The sequence below is a fragment of the Pinus tabuliformis genome, chromosome 1_2, assembly GCF_031772625.1.
Source record: "Pinus tabuliformis cultivar Carrire ecotype Pingquan chromosome 1_2, CPIR1, whole genome shotgun sequence".
Lineage (NCBI taxonomy): Eukaryota > Viridiplantae > Streptophyta > Pinopsida > Pinales > Pinaceae > Pinus > Pinus tabuliformis.
The window spans coordinates 391,608,378-391,623,227 of record NC_142298.1 but is presented as its reverse complement, the minus strand read 5'-3'; the positions used below and the strand labels follow the sequence as shown (position 1 = coordinate 391,623,227).

At 37.9% G+C, this 14,850-nt stretch overlaps 1 protein-coding gene across 1 annotated transcript in view; it reads left to right on the top strand.

Moving 5' to 3' along the window:
- The first annotated feature begins 2,273 nt into the window (after positions 1-2,273).
- LOC149206012 (Endosomal targeting BRO1-like domain-containing protein) overlaps positions 2,274-14,850 on the top strand; it is a 131,664-nt gene continuing 119,087 nt past the window's right edge. The window contains exons 1-3 of the mRNA XM_089395256.1: positions 2,274-3,091; positions 4,231-5,181; positions 6,837-6,926. Of these exons, the coding sequence (XP_089251382.1) occupies positions 2,429-3,091; positions 4,231-5,181; positions 6,837-6,926 (1,704 nt within the window). The 5' untranslated portion in view covers positions 2,274-2,428. The remainder of the gene's footprint in view (positions 3,092-4,230; positions 5,182-6,836; positions 6,927-14,850) is intronic.

The following is a 14,850-nucleotide window of genomic DNA, read 5'->3' as shown; positions in this document are numbered from 1 at the left end:
AGCATTTTAGAAAATAAAATTAGCGAGTGGGCAAAAGAAAGAGATAAACATGCTAAAGGGCAAGCATGTCTTAGACCTAAACATTCCATAGTTGATCATGATATAACTTTAAGGCACATCATTGAAAAAGTTTGGGAGAAAAAGGAAGAAGCCTTTTGTTGCTTTGTTGATTTCAGAAAAGCTTTTAACACTGTTCCTAGGGATAAACTTTGGCACATAATGGAGGAACTTGGGGTTTCGAGGCATTTGAGAGCAGTTGTGCATAGACTATATGAAGAGGTGAAACTCAAAATCAGAACTTTCCCAAACATTTCTGAAAGTTTTAGAAGCGATATCGGGGTCAAACAAGGTTTCCCATTGTCTCCTACCCTCTTTGGTTTATATATCGACAAGCTTGAAGAGTGACTAAATTCGCAAGGGGGTGATGGTATCCATTTGGGCAAGTTTGTTATAAGGCTCATTTTATATGTAGATGACCTTATTCTGATTGCTAAGTATGCTCTTGGTTTGCAAGAGCACTTAGTTTCCCTTGAGCATTTTTGTAGAAGAGTGGGGATGCAATAAATATTAACAAAATGAAAGTAGTGGTTTTCTATAACAAAAAAAACATAACCAACATAAGTTCTACTTTGAAGGCAACATTCTGGAAGAAGTTGCGGATTACAAATACTTCAGAATTGACTTCAACAAAAATCTAAGTGGGGATGGATGTAGAAAGAAAAGAACTTTGGGGGTTGGAAAACATTTTATGCTTTTCAAAATAGGTGTAGACAGATAGAGTTATGGGACTAGAAAACCACTCTAACTCTTTTTAGGCTTTTAGTGATTCATGTGATTCTCTATGGTTGTGAACTGCGGGCCAACAATACATTCGACATGTGGGCCAACAGTACATCCGACATGTGGGCCAACAGTACATCTGACATGCAGTGGAAACAAATTGAGAAAATTCAGAAGCGTTTGATTACAAACAAATTCAAAATTAAAATTGCAGTTCCTTATGCTATTTTGTTAAGTGAAACAGGGACTGCTCCTATTGAAACAATTTCTATGGTGCAGAGCATAAGATATTTAAAAAAAAGTAAGCAAATGGAAGAGCACAGATGGCCTAAGGTTGTATTTAATGACATATTGTGGAGAAGAAAAAAGATTTGGATGCGACAAAATAACAAATGGTGGTTTAGTAAATGAGGTATTTGCTTGAGCATGTGTTCCACAAACTTACTTAGGGGAAGGAGTTAGGGAGAAAGAGAAAATATTATATTGAAGAGTTTAATCCCACTCATAATCATCAACAAAAAAACGTACATAGGGACCAATACTTCGGAGAACCAAAATTCTTATCCAATATTTCGGAGAACCAAAATTCTTATTGCTCAATTAAGAACTAATTCTTATCAACTCCGTTGTGAAACAGGGTGCTGGAAAAGACCAAAAGAATTGTATTATTGGAGAATCAAAATTCTTATTGCTCAATTAAGGATTAATTCTTACCAACTCCGTTGTGAAACAGATCTGGAAAATGCCAAAAGAAGTGTGGGAGGAAAGAGTATGTATTCCGGAAAAGTGGAAACATAAAATCATTTCATTCAAAGACAAGATGGAAAGTTATGCAAATATTTTAGCAGCTAATTCTTGGGACAATCCATTTAGCCAGAGGTTTGTCAAGAAACTGGTAGCGTTTATTGTGAAACTTCACAAGATCTAGATAGAAAAAACAATGTGTATCATAAACTATTTTTAACCTCGTAAACATCAAAATAACTTCTTATTCTTCTATCCTAATAGATGACTTCATGCAGAAGTAACGCTCTGGTCAAACATGGGTGAAAATCGAGATACGGAGGTTAAAAGTCGGCTGCATGACTCGTTTAAACGAACGAAAACACGCGAGATAAAACGTTATAGTTATTTAAAATTTGGATTTGTTTTTCATAAGCTTTATAGAATTTATTCAATCTTTTCTATTATTTTATCACATATAAAATTTATTATATTTGACATTTTTATTAAAATTTAGTTGCTGAAAATTAGTAAAGAAAGTAAAATCAAAATTATTTACTGTAATTTTAAAGTTCCAAATTAATTAAATTTAATAAATTGTTGTTACATTATACCATACTATACCTTTATTCAATTTATATTTAAAAAAAATTCTTAACTCATTAAAAATTAAAAAAAATCTTCTTAAAATTATAATAATTATTCAGTTAAAGAGTAAAAATATTATAAAAAAATTTAAATACATATAGCAAATGTTCCATTTCCAAATAACATAGTCACACACCCAATTCATTTCCCCCGACTTCCATGATTCTCATCCTCATATAAAATCAGAACTGAATTCCAACCCTGGACCTGTCTCCTCGTCTACCTCAATTTCTTGTGCGCCCGTCCGTCGATCCGTGGGTCTGGTCCTACTCTTCCAATGGCCGCACCAACGATGGCGGTGAACGTGATGTTGGCGATCCACGAGAAAAAAACGGTTTCGATCGATCTGTACAGGCCCCTGAGGCAGTACATCGTCATCCACTACTCCGAGCGTGAGGCGCAGAACATGGAAGACGACCTCGAGACTGTGAAACAGATGCGCAACGATGTGGAGAAGGCCTCGGACTCGCTGGAATCCCGTCGCGATCTCTTGCAGAATTACTACAAGGCCCTATGCGTCATGGAATCGAGGTTCCCCATCTCCAGTGAGAAGGAACATGTGCACACTGTGACCTTCACCTGGTACGACGCCTTCAAACAGAACAAGAAGGCCGCGCAGCAGAACATCCACTTGGAGAAAGCCGCCGTGGTCTTCAATTTGGCTGCAATTCAAAGCCAGCTCGCCCTTTCCGCGGATCGAACCACTGCCAACGGGCTCAAGCAGGCTTGCAATGCATTCCAGGCAGCGGCAGGGGCGTTTGCTTTACTGAGGGACAATATCTCCATGAAGGCTTCTGTAGGGCAGTCTACCTTGGACGTGTCCGTCGAATGCGCGGGTATGCTCGAGAGGCTTATGCTTGCGCAGGCTCAGGAATGCTTCTTCGAGAAGGTTATCTCCGATGGCAAGCCCAATTCCCTTTGTTCCAAGGTCGCCAGGCAGGTTAGTGGATTTTTCTGGTTGAATTTTTGTTTTGTGCAAGAATTCGAAAATTTTCTATTTAGGAAATCAAAATTGCTATGCAGAGCTATTTTTCAGAGATTTATCCAATCAAACACGGTTTTCATCAGAAACTAATCATTTTTATTGTTTCTGATTGAAAATTTGTTTAATTGTAATTCGTCGCTGAAGAATTTACCCCAGTCAATACTGAGTTTAGCTCGAATTCGGTTCGTGGAAAGTTTATACAAATGGAAAATTTAAATGAACCAAAGCTAAGGGTAGCAAAATCAGTTTAATTGAGAATATGGCAGACATAAGACTGAGATTGATAGCTGAAGGCACTAATTTGGGCAAAATTAAGATCAGAACCTTTATAGAACAAAAGTTCAGCTCTATGAGGCACAGGTGACATCTTTGAGTCAATTAAGATAGCAATACACGTACATTGACTAAAATGAAGCCAGGGGGCCTCTTCCTGCATACTGTTGTGGTAAGGTATATCTTGATAACATGTGGAAGAATTGGCTCGCATTGCCGCTTGGAGAGTTTATTTGAATTTAGGGCCACATTAGACAAATCGACGAAGTAAGAAGTAATAAAGACATTGAAATTTCCTCAAACAAGAAGTACTGAATTTCTCAAGAACAAATTGCTTGAGTATTACTTGGATCTTGTTTTTTCTGACATATATTTAACTGGTAATTTATTTGAAGGACCTTTAGATCGAGAAAGTTAGTCAAATCTATCAGAACATGGTTAGAGTTTGACTGTGAATTAAACGGGAAATCTGCCAATACTGACAAAAAGTGGCTGCTTCCTCTAAACTCTGCATGAGATTTTAAATTTTAGTCAAACCCAAATTAGATTAGTCACGGGGACATCATTATGAGATTTGCCTTAGCGTAACAATTACGAGAAGTGATATTAAATTGCAGCTTAACACATTGAACCAGAAGATTAAATTCATTAAACAAAACAGTCTAATTGGCAACTTCCACAGTCTGCTCTTGTTATTGTTCCCAGTCATTTTCTGCAGTTTTATTTTGCAAGTTCGAAAGCCGGTTCCTGGAGATTTTGGTTAAATGATTGAAAAACTAAAAGTGCAAACATAGAAGTCTAACTAAACCTTCAACTGACAGGTTAGTCTGTACTATGAAGAAGCATATGGAGCCCTGAATCTCCCACCTCTTAATCAACACTTTGATCGGACATGGATTGCACATGTACAGCTCAAAGCTGCACAATTCTATGCTGAATCTTGTTATAGATTAAGTCTTGACTTACATGAGAAAGAAGAGATCGCAGAAGAAATTGCACGCTTGAAAGTTGGACTTACTACTCTTACAGATGCTAAGAAGTCTGCCAAAGGAGTAGTGGGACCACTTTTAGAGATGGCGTCTAAATTGGAGGGTAATATTAATCGAAATTTGGAAAGGGCAACCAAGGAAAATGACAGAGTTTACCTTATGAGAGTTCCTGCAATTAACACCTTGTCCCCTTTACCTACAGCTTCTCTTGTTAAGTCAACACCTATGCATGAGATTCTGGATGCTAGTAAGGAAAAAATGTTTGCTCAGCTTGTACCTGATAGCAGTGCAAAGGCCCTTTCCAGGTACACAGAAATGGTTGATGAGATCATTCGAATGCAGGCAGAGAAGCTGCAACAAGAGAGTGAGATCACGAGAGTTAAGGTGAAAGAAATGGATCTTCCCGACTCACTGCTAGCTCTGGAAGGAAATTCCACTCTTCCTGAGCAGCTTAAGGAAGATATTGAAGCAGTACAGGTGGGTGGTGGGCCTGCAGGTCTTGACTCTGAAATGCAACAATTAAAAGACTTGAGAAGAGTAAATCAAGAATTACTTGTCCAGACGGAAGAGTTATTGCAGAAAGAGGCAAGAGAGGATGCTCAATTCAGGACACAATTTGGAACACGATGGACCAGACCACAATCCAGTACTCTCACGAAGAACTTGCAGGATCGGTTGAATAGATTTGCTGCAAATCTGAAACAGGCTTCTGAAAGTGATGCAAGGATTGAGCGTGTTATTAGAGACAACTATGGCATGATGTCCATTCTTGATTACAAGCCAGTAAGTCTTATTTCTAACCCCTTTCTTTCTGTAACAGAGGTATTTTTTTTACTTGATCTGTGCTAACCACTGTTTAATAATGATCGCTCTATATAGAAATTAGTCCTTACTGAAAATTCAGAAAATAAAAAATAACAACTTGATTTTTTTACTAGAAAAACGTAGGTGGCACCAATAAAGTAATCCAGATGACGGGAGGATTATCAGTCACTACTCTATTAGCAAAGGGGTGGCAAATGAAGTGTCATGTTAAGGATTAAGACCAGTGATTTTTAGTTCTGAATGTATTTCTCTGTAATTGTCGTTGTTTTCATCGGGGATTTTTATTTTCAAACTTTATTATTCACTTGTCTAGTTCTTTTCCAATAGGTCTTAAGTTGGTGCAACTCATCATGAAGCTTTATGGTCATTATATGAAAGTCTTCTGTTGATTTGACTGGCCAAGTTGTGCATCATACCTAAGTGCTGTTTTATATAAAATTTTGGATCATTTTTTTTTGACTGTGCAATAATACCTTTCTATGATTGTTTGGACGAGGGGGATTGAGAATAGATGTATGTTATATTCAAAATCGTTTACATAGCAAAACAAAGGTTAGTGGCTTATAGCCCTCTCTGAAACATCTCAAATGCCTAAAAGTCAACTGGCCAGTTAACAACTAAATAAAGGCATTCATAATTGCGATGCATTTTATGCGATTGGTTGCAGTTAATACTTATTTTTCCATTATCTAATATTTCCTTTTAGTCCTCCTCTGGGTTTGTTCTTCCGTTTATAAATAATTTTCAGTTTTTTTCTGTTTAAATTAATTGGAACTTATTTTTGTATTATCCACAGATGATGTGGAACATGAGTACATTTATGAGTTTATATTTGTGCTAATTTGAGTCTTAATCAAGATTCTATACCAGAATGAAGTTTTTGAGTCTGTTTCAAACAAATGAGGTTTTATCCTATTGTGATTCTGGAGTCTGGTTGGGATTATTGTGTGTAGGCAACCTCTATTTGGATATGGTTTGCATTTTTGTTACCTAGAGTGAGAGTTGAAACTGAGGTCTAGTTCTAACTGTCTATTATCTTAAACTGAATTTCAATTTTTCTTGGTTACTTTAACATTATTTTTGCTAAGGCCTTTGTTTTTTATTAGGTAGATATATATGACCAGGATGCACAATAACCTAGAGGAATTGTCAACAGTTTAGAGGAAAGATGGGTGGTCCTTGCACTTTTATCTGTTAATGTGCCAAATATACAGAGACAGACAGATCCTTTTGTGGGTGTTTCTGTGGCCTCCTACAACATTGATTAGAGCTCTGAAACTTTTTTTTTTTGGTTGGCTCACTCACTGGGGGATTTGAACCAGTGACCTTTTTGCAAGGAGTGCCTTAATTCTGTCAATTCAAAGCCCCGTGGGCTGCTCTGCAACGTTATTATTCATTAGTCATTTATTAGTTTCCCTCTGTTTGTAACTTTTGTAGCAGAGAGCGCTTGCCTATATGAAGTTTCTATCTGTTCTAGTTATCTCATCTCAAAATGCTTTTGATAATTACCACTTTCATTTTCTTTTTTCTTTTCAAAATCAGTCAATATCAAAGGTAATATAGATGTTGAAAGTTAGTTACTACTGTTTCACGTATTGTTTTCTGACGTGCAGATAGAATCAGCTCTTCCAAGTCTTGCAAGGCCAATTATGTCCTTGGATGGGAACGAGGATGCTATTGTTGGGGCATTGAAGCAGAGCCTGGTAAGTCTTGAAAATTCTACTGATTCTTTCCTTTCCGTGTTCACCTAGAATCCAGATCCATTCATCGTCTTCTGGACATGTTGCACGGAGTGCATCTTGTCCAAAATATTCTGGTCATTTTTGTTTTTATGTATTAATTGGTCAAAGTTATCACAAGTGGAATCATATTGTTGTGATAAATCAGGTGTTGGAATGATACTCTGGTTCAAGGAATCTGTAGTTTTCTATGTTACTATACTGCAATTTAAAGATAAAAGTAATTTGTTAACACTTAGTCATGGATTATCTATTATGACAATCTACCCTATATAGACTTTGAGTTTTGTATTGTGATTGTTCTATTTCCTTCATGTGTTTTGCATTCTCTATTACCAACTTTGCATTCCACAACATTTCTTGTTCCAACTTTCTATCCCTTCCTGCAGACGTTAATGTCTTTCCTACACTTTAACTTTTTTATCATGTTCCTAAAGTCGAAATTTTAGTTCTATTATTTTTGAATTGTGTTGTATGTAGTATGTACTATGTAGCTTGCAAACGAAATCCAGAGGATATGTCCTTTTATTTAAAAATTGGACAGAAGAAAAAGGTTCTAGAGGGTGTTCTTAAGTATTGGTTGGTGGAATAGAGAGATTATTTAATAATTTTTGGCTTCTTAGAAGCTGCATAAGAGATGTTTGGATTGTACTTGTGGGAAGCTCTAATATTATTTGTCACCAATATGAGCATAATGATATTAATATTGGTAGATTTTAGACTTCTGTAGCCTGTTTGGATTTTCCACAGTAATATCTGAAAGTTGTTGACTTTTCAAATCCCAAATAGGATCAATCATCAGGACAATGTTTCAAAGAAAGAAGAGACAAAAGTGGAGGACCCTCAAGTTTTTTGATTTGATTTTAGTTTATTTATTCCTCCACTTTTGCCTCTTTTTTTTTTTCAAAACATTGTCCTGATGATGGATCCTCTTTGGGATTCGAAACGTTGACAACTTTAGTATATTACTGATATTAATATTCTTTTTACTAAGGAAATGCATGTGGGGAAACTTAGGATGCTTCCCCACATTCGTGGATGCCATTCTTAGTAAAGTTTAAACCTGTTGGCATAGACTAGTGCAAGCCCATAAGGGGCAATCACATTTGCATTATATCAGTTCAAAACTTAATATATAAATATTATATTGGGCTATATAATAAATTTAATTTTATATGTCTATGTATGTATGTATGTATTTGAATTTAATGGCAAATCTCATCCGAACCTTATCATCAAATTCATATTTAAATTGAACTTAATTGTTGTCGAACTTGAACTCGAACCTGAACCATGTGATATTGCTTTCTGCAATAAGCTTAGAGGGCTCAGGTTCAGGGCCTGCCTTGAAGACTTTTTCCATCCCTTTCCAAAGAGATGATGCTGAGCCTTGGTCAGTTTGTCTTTTTGGTGAAGGTGAAAGCTTCTCTTTCAGCAGGGATGGTGTCCTCATCCTGATCCTTTTGAGCAGTGTTGTTAAAATCACGATATTATCGTTTAACTGCGATTATTTCAACTAAATGATAAAATCGCGCGTAGTAATCGGGTAAAATTTTTTTTGCCCGATTTTTTTGAAAAAATCGCGGGGAAATATATATATATATATATATATATATTTTAAATTGTTTTTGTTTTTGTTCTTCTTTTTTCTGTGAGGAGCAGGAGGTGACCCAAGCTACCCCTGTCACAAGTAGAGGACGTGGTCTACCTCCTATAGTTCTTAGTTCTTTAGCTTCTAGAGCACAGCAGACTCCATAGTCTACTGCGGCCTGCCAAGTCCACCGACATCTACATCTAGAGGGGCAAAGGAAATCAGTAGTATTAGACTTTAGTTATTTGGTTCATTTCATTGTATATGACATTATGACTCATGATATGAGATACATTATTATATTTTTTGTTGATATTTTGAAGTTGAGTTGGGACTCAGGAGTCAGGACTTACTATTCAGGACATGATTCACTGTTATGTGTGATTTTAGCACTAGAAATGATATTAAACATCTTATATATTAGTTCTTTTATCATATTTATGTGTCAATGTATTTATTTTATGTTGTAGATGGTTTAGATATTAAAAAAATTGAAAAAAAATGAATATTTTTGTACCAAACGATTTTTTCCAATTTTTTTTTTTTGTCGTGCCGATATTATCCCGATAATGATTAGTGCAACATTGCTTTTAAGGGAATTGCCTCATGGGCCCTGCAAATTGTACACTTGAAAGGTATTTTTACATAATCAATTCACCATCTATATGCCTACCTCTCAACTTTGATATCCATGCCATCCAGTAGTCCGTCACCAACATTCATTTCTACACAGATTTTTGTAACAAATCTAGTGTTCTTGTTTCGAGACTTTGAGTTTATTCATAAATGTTTAGATATCTACCAATCCTATCCCCTCTTGCGTCCTCAATACCCTCTCCTGTCATAACTCCAGAGAAAGAAAAGTTTTACCGATAGGGGGGACTTGGTCTGCTATCTCTTTCATCCTATCAAAGCAGGGCACCATAGTTTGACCATCTGAAAGGGATATCTACATTAGTTTTCTGTCTATATGCCTACCTCCTGACTTAAACATGCATGTCATCCAGCAGTGCATCACCTAGGTTCATTTCTACACAGTTTTTTTGCAACAGATGTAGTCTCCTTGTTTCTAGTTTGTTCATCAACGTCTAGAGCTCTGTCCATGCTATCCCCCATTTCCCTCAGCACTCTCCTATAACTCCAGAGGAAGGGAATTTAACCCATATGGGGACTAGGTCTGCTCTCTCTTTCATCGGACTGAAACAGTGTTACCATGGTTTGAGCATATGAGTATGGAACTGTCCTAATACCATTTTCTCTTTCTTATATTATCCCTGTCAGTTCCATTTCTAAACACAAAAGTTATCCAATGCATATCCAAGATATGGAAAATAGGGGTGTACCATAACTGTTCTCTCTAGTATCTTCCAATCTATTATTCTAGGGTTTTGGAAGATATTCTTCTGCCTTGAAATTTTCCTATAAGTGTAGTTTCTTGATAAATACTTGTTCCAACTTTCAACACTATGTCTTTACCCAAGATCAATTTCATCTTCTCTCTCTCTCTCTTTCTCTCTTTTAAAGTTTGATTCACTTTCTTCTTCTCTGGGATTCTTCTGTGGTCCTCTTCAGAGTTTATTTCCTGGCTTGGAAGGAGGATCTGCCCTAATACCAGCAGGATGTCCACCTGATAGTGCTTTCATTGATAATGAATGAAGCTTCTGTTTGTGGAGTGAAGTGTAAAGGATAGGGCTTTCATGACAGCCATATTCGTTAATGAAATGTCATTCTCTAGCCTCATGTCCATTGAAATAATGGATTGATAAAGGGGAAATGCGATAAGTGTTGCCATGGAACTCCATCTCCATGGATGATGACCCAGATGGACACTTGTCTGCCAAAATGCTGGGATGATGCCTGGGGAGCTTCCATTGCCAGATCTGTTGGGCCTTGCCAAGTGATGATAACCTTGATCTGTACTGATAGAAATTTTCCATTGAGATGCACGCAGATTCTGGATGGAACAGGATTGAGCACTCATGTGAGTGATTCCTCTTGAATCTCCCACTGTGGAATTTTAGACTTCTATTGGGCCAACATTGTGGACAGTGCACTCTCAAAACTTTGGGTAAAATTAAACTGTTGCACCTTGACATTCTTGCCCTAGGTTTTTTTTGCCCCTATGGGCCCCTATTCCTTCTCGAGTTTTTTGCTGTGAACTTTTCTATATTTGGAAGCCTCTCTTTAATTCCCATTTTTCAAAACCTTTGTATTTTCTTGCCTCTACAAGCTCCTCTTGAGTGCTGAAAACTTAAGTGAATTCCCACAACAAAAGTCCAGGGTGTTAGCTGAGAAATCTACGAGCTCCTCCTCCATCCTTTGGTATCCCTGCCCTGCTCCCCCCTGCACCCCAACACACACACATGCACACAATTTTTGTTGCAACTCTCAAAGGATTTTTATTATTCTATATTTGCTTCCCACGAGGAAGAAATAATTGTAGGGCTCTTACAAGATCATTCCTTTGTGACTGACTTACATGGTAAAGAATTATGGTATCAATATCAGCAGCAAGGTTGTAAGCATCAACAAGAAAATGATCTTCAATCACAAAGAGTACATCATCAAACTGTTTTCAGTTATAGATGATGCAACATATGATGATTATGTTTCAACAACTACCAACACAAGTCCAACAGACGCAAGGCCAACAGGCACTTCCTATGTTTTAAACAATTATAACCTCTCCAGTGCTAAAAGATTATGACTGCTATTCATTTGGATGGGGACACACATGGTGACATTTGCATGTACAACACCTGGCAAACACCTGACAACCTCCCGTCCAGTGGTGGGATCAATTCAAAGCAGTGCTGTGCAGATGATTCTTTATCTTGTATGCTTGTGACATCTTAGAAAATTCTGTGGCCAGTCAGCTCAACAATACATTGACTAGTTTAATAAGTTGTCCATCAAGATGAAAATTGCATATCTAGACGATGTATTGTGGATCAAATTTGTTTTTGGGTTGTACTGATTTCAAAAAGAGATGGAACTTCCCAATATTACGTTTAGATCATGCATGACAGTTTGCTTTAAAGATTGAAGGCAAATTCTAGAAAAAAATTGCACAGACAAGTCAAAATGAAAATCAAGAGGTGTAAAAAGGTTTTGTACATCTAAATCTTTTCTTTTAATTCTTCAAGTATTTAAAATAATGGCAGAAATAATGGCATGCATATGCAACAAAATAAGAATCCTAAAGAATAATGCCAATGAAGTACTGCAAATTTCACAGGTTGTATGGTCTTTTTGACAAAGAGTGCTTAAGGAAAAAGTCCTTTGAGTTGAAGACTTTAGTCGCAAAGAACAACCAGGGCAAATAGAATATGATGATATTTCACTCTTAAGGCCAACATATTTAATTCACAGTTGGTATTAATCATTACAGATTATGCTTCCACTTGAGAAGCTCTCTTTATTCGTAACTGCTAGGTCAAAATACTGGATAAATGGACTTATAATAGACAATGGCAATAACAAGAACTTGGTACCGAATTGCCTTTTAGAGTCTTTAAAGTTGCCTACTATGCCACATCTGCACCCATGTCATGTTGATGGCTAATTTTTTTAGCTATATCAGCTGTTGCTAATGAGCCATGCTGTGTCACTGTCAAGGAAAGCTTCAGTATTTTGGGGTAATTGGTTGAGCTGTTCTAAACCTATCATCTGCTGCATATCTTCAGTCCTTGTCATCAGATCTTTTGTGTCATCTTCATGGTGAAGATCTCTGATGACTGATCTCCTATTTTGGCAAGTCTAGCATTGACTTCAAATGTATTTGTACTATCTCTCTCTCTGTTGAACTGTTGTAGAATATAAGAAGAATTGATCAAGGGTTTCCCCACATTGGGGTTTGTCCCTGGCTGGTGTCACATCTTGTGTCCTCTTGTCTTGGCTTGTCTTCTGTTGTTTATGTTTATGTTCTATCTCCACTTTACTATCATGCTGATGTGATTGCTAGTTTGAATATTGTCATTGGGCTAATATGAAAAATTGAAGTAAATTGCTCTAAGCATAGAACATACCTAAATTTAACATGGTATCAGAGGTGAGGTGAAGACAAAGCCCAAGCAAGAGTGAAAGAGCAATCACCTAAGATAGTTGGAAAGGTCAAAAAGGCTCAATGGGTTCCTCATCCCTCTTTTTGGCTGAAGACAAGCTCCGTGAAAAGTCTATCACGGATGGAAGATGTCTTTGGATCTAACATTGGAAGAGCAAGAAGTGCTGGATTATGTGAAGGGTAAAATCCCGAAGCCTCCATCAAATGCACCAACTACAAAGAACAAGTACACCAAGGGTGGAAGGAATGCTTTTCTTGCAATAAGTTTGGCCACTATGCGAGGGAGTGTCCAAATAGAAGGGACACATCACATGATGATGATCACAATCATTCTAGGGGCAACTTCAATCGAAGGAATGACAAGCACAATGGCAAAGGAAAAAGGAAGGCATGAAATCAAGGAAATGGCCGACTCTTCAAGAAAGCAAGGAACTCCAGGTATGAAGAATCAAATGTTGTTTCAGATAAGCAAGAGGATTATTATCTTATATCATCCCTCTTCACTACTTCTCCTTCGGACTCTTTGGGAAATTAGCTTCTTGATAGTGGTGCCTCAAGGCACTTCACCGGATACAAGGAAGCTCTCTCTAATTTGATAGAGAAGGAGACAAACTTCGAGATTATTCTTGGAGACGATGCCACCTATCGCGTAAAGGGTGTAGGGAATGTTACTCTTCAATTGGATCAGGGTAACTCTATTCATTTACAAGAAGTTCTATATGTACCTATCAAGAAGAACTTGGTGTCCATTTCGGCAATGCAAGATAAAGGTTACAAGGTGGCATTCGTTGATGGAAAGGTACGTGTTTGGAAAAAGAATTTTAAAGATGTTTTTAATCTTGGGTTCAAGATTGGCAATTTATATCAAGTTGTAGGAAGTCCATTGGGGACCATGTCGTGTGACACATCTCTTTTATGGCACTGGAGGTCTGCCCATCTTCATTGTAAGGCCCTACCTGAAGTGAGACAGATGGTGAAAGGGATGCCTGAATTCAAAGAAGAGCATGAAGGTACATGTTCGAGATGTACAGAAGGAAAGCTTACAAGAGGACCATTCCCCTCATGTAATAGCAAGACCACAAATATGGAACAACTCGAGGGGTTTGAGATTCATCTCATGTATGTAGGTTGAAGAAAGATCTCCATAATTTAAAGAAAGCACCCCGAGCTTGGTGTGCGAGGATTGACAAGTATTTGATGAATCTGAGATTCACTAGGAGTGAAGTCGATCCAAATCTTTGCTTTAAGGTTGTGGATGATAGACCTCTCATACTGGTACTTCATGTGGACGACCTCTTTCTGACAAGTGCAAACCCTCTCATTTGCAAAAGTAAGAGGGAGTTGGATTCTAGATTTGGAATGGTGGACTGCAAGCCCATGACTACCCCGATGGAGCTTAACTTTAAGAAGTTATGTGGTAGTGCTGCCAGACCTGATTTGGGAAATGCCTCTGAGTTTCATCTACTCATAGTAGCATTGATGTTCTTGGTGAACTCTCGTCCGGATATATGTTTTGCAGTTAGCATAACGAGCCAATATATGGCTGAGCCTCATCACTCACATTGGGTTGGTGCCAAGAATCTTCTGAGATATCTTCAGGGCACAATCGCTCATGGACTGAGATACATTGCTGGAGCTGTGAGGCTACATGATTATTCCGATTGGGCAAGCAGTGTGGAGGATTGCAAGAGCACTTTTGAGTGCTATTTCTCTTTGGGTTCTGCTTTGATATCTTGGATGAGCAGGAAGCGAAGTCGGTTTCTTTCAGCACCGCTGAGGCTGGATACATAGCTACGAGTATGACCTAGTGTGAAGCTATCTAGTTGTGGAAGCTCTTCATTGAGCAGTTTGGACACGTGTTGGATACCACCGTGATCTTTTGTGACAACCAGAGTGGGATTCGATTGTTGAAGAATCCTGTGTTCTATGATCGCTCCAAGAATATAGACATTAGGTACCACTTTATCTGGGATATGGTACAACGGGGAGCAAGACGGGTCCAACACTTTGGGACTGAACTGTAGGTCGCTGATATTCAGATGAAGCCCTTGGGAAAGGTCAAATTCACGACTTTCCGAGAATGACTAGGAGTCGTGGAGAGACCCTCTCCTAAGGGCCCTATATGATATGGACATTGAGCTCTGGGAGCTCCAGGGGGCTTGGGGGTACTTCTTGGAGGGATGAGCAACCATAGGGTGAGTGGTTCAGCCTTCCCTTAGCGGTTTGCTATGTAG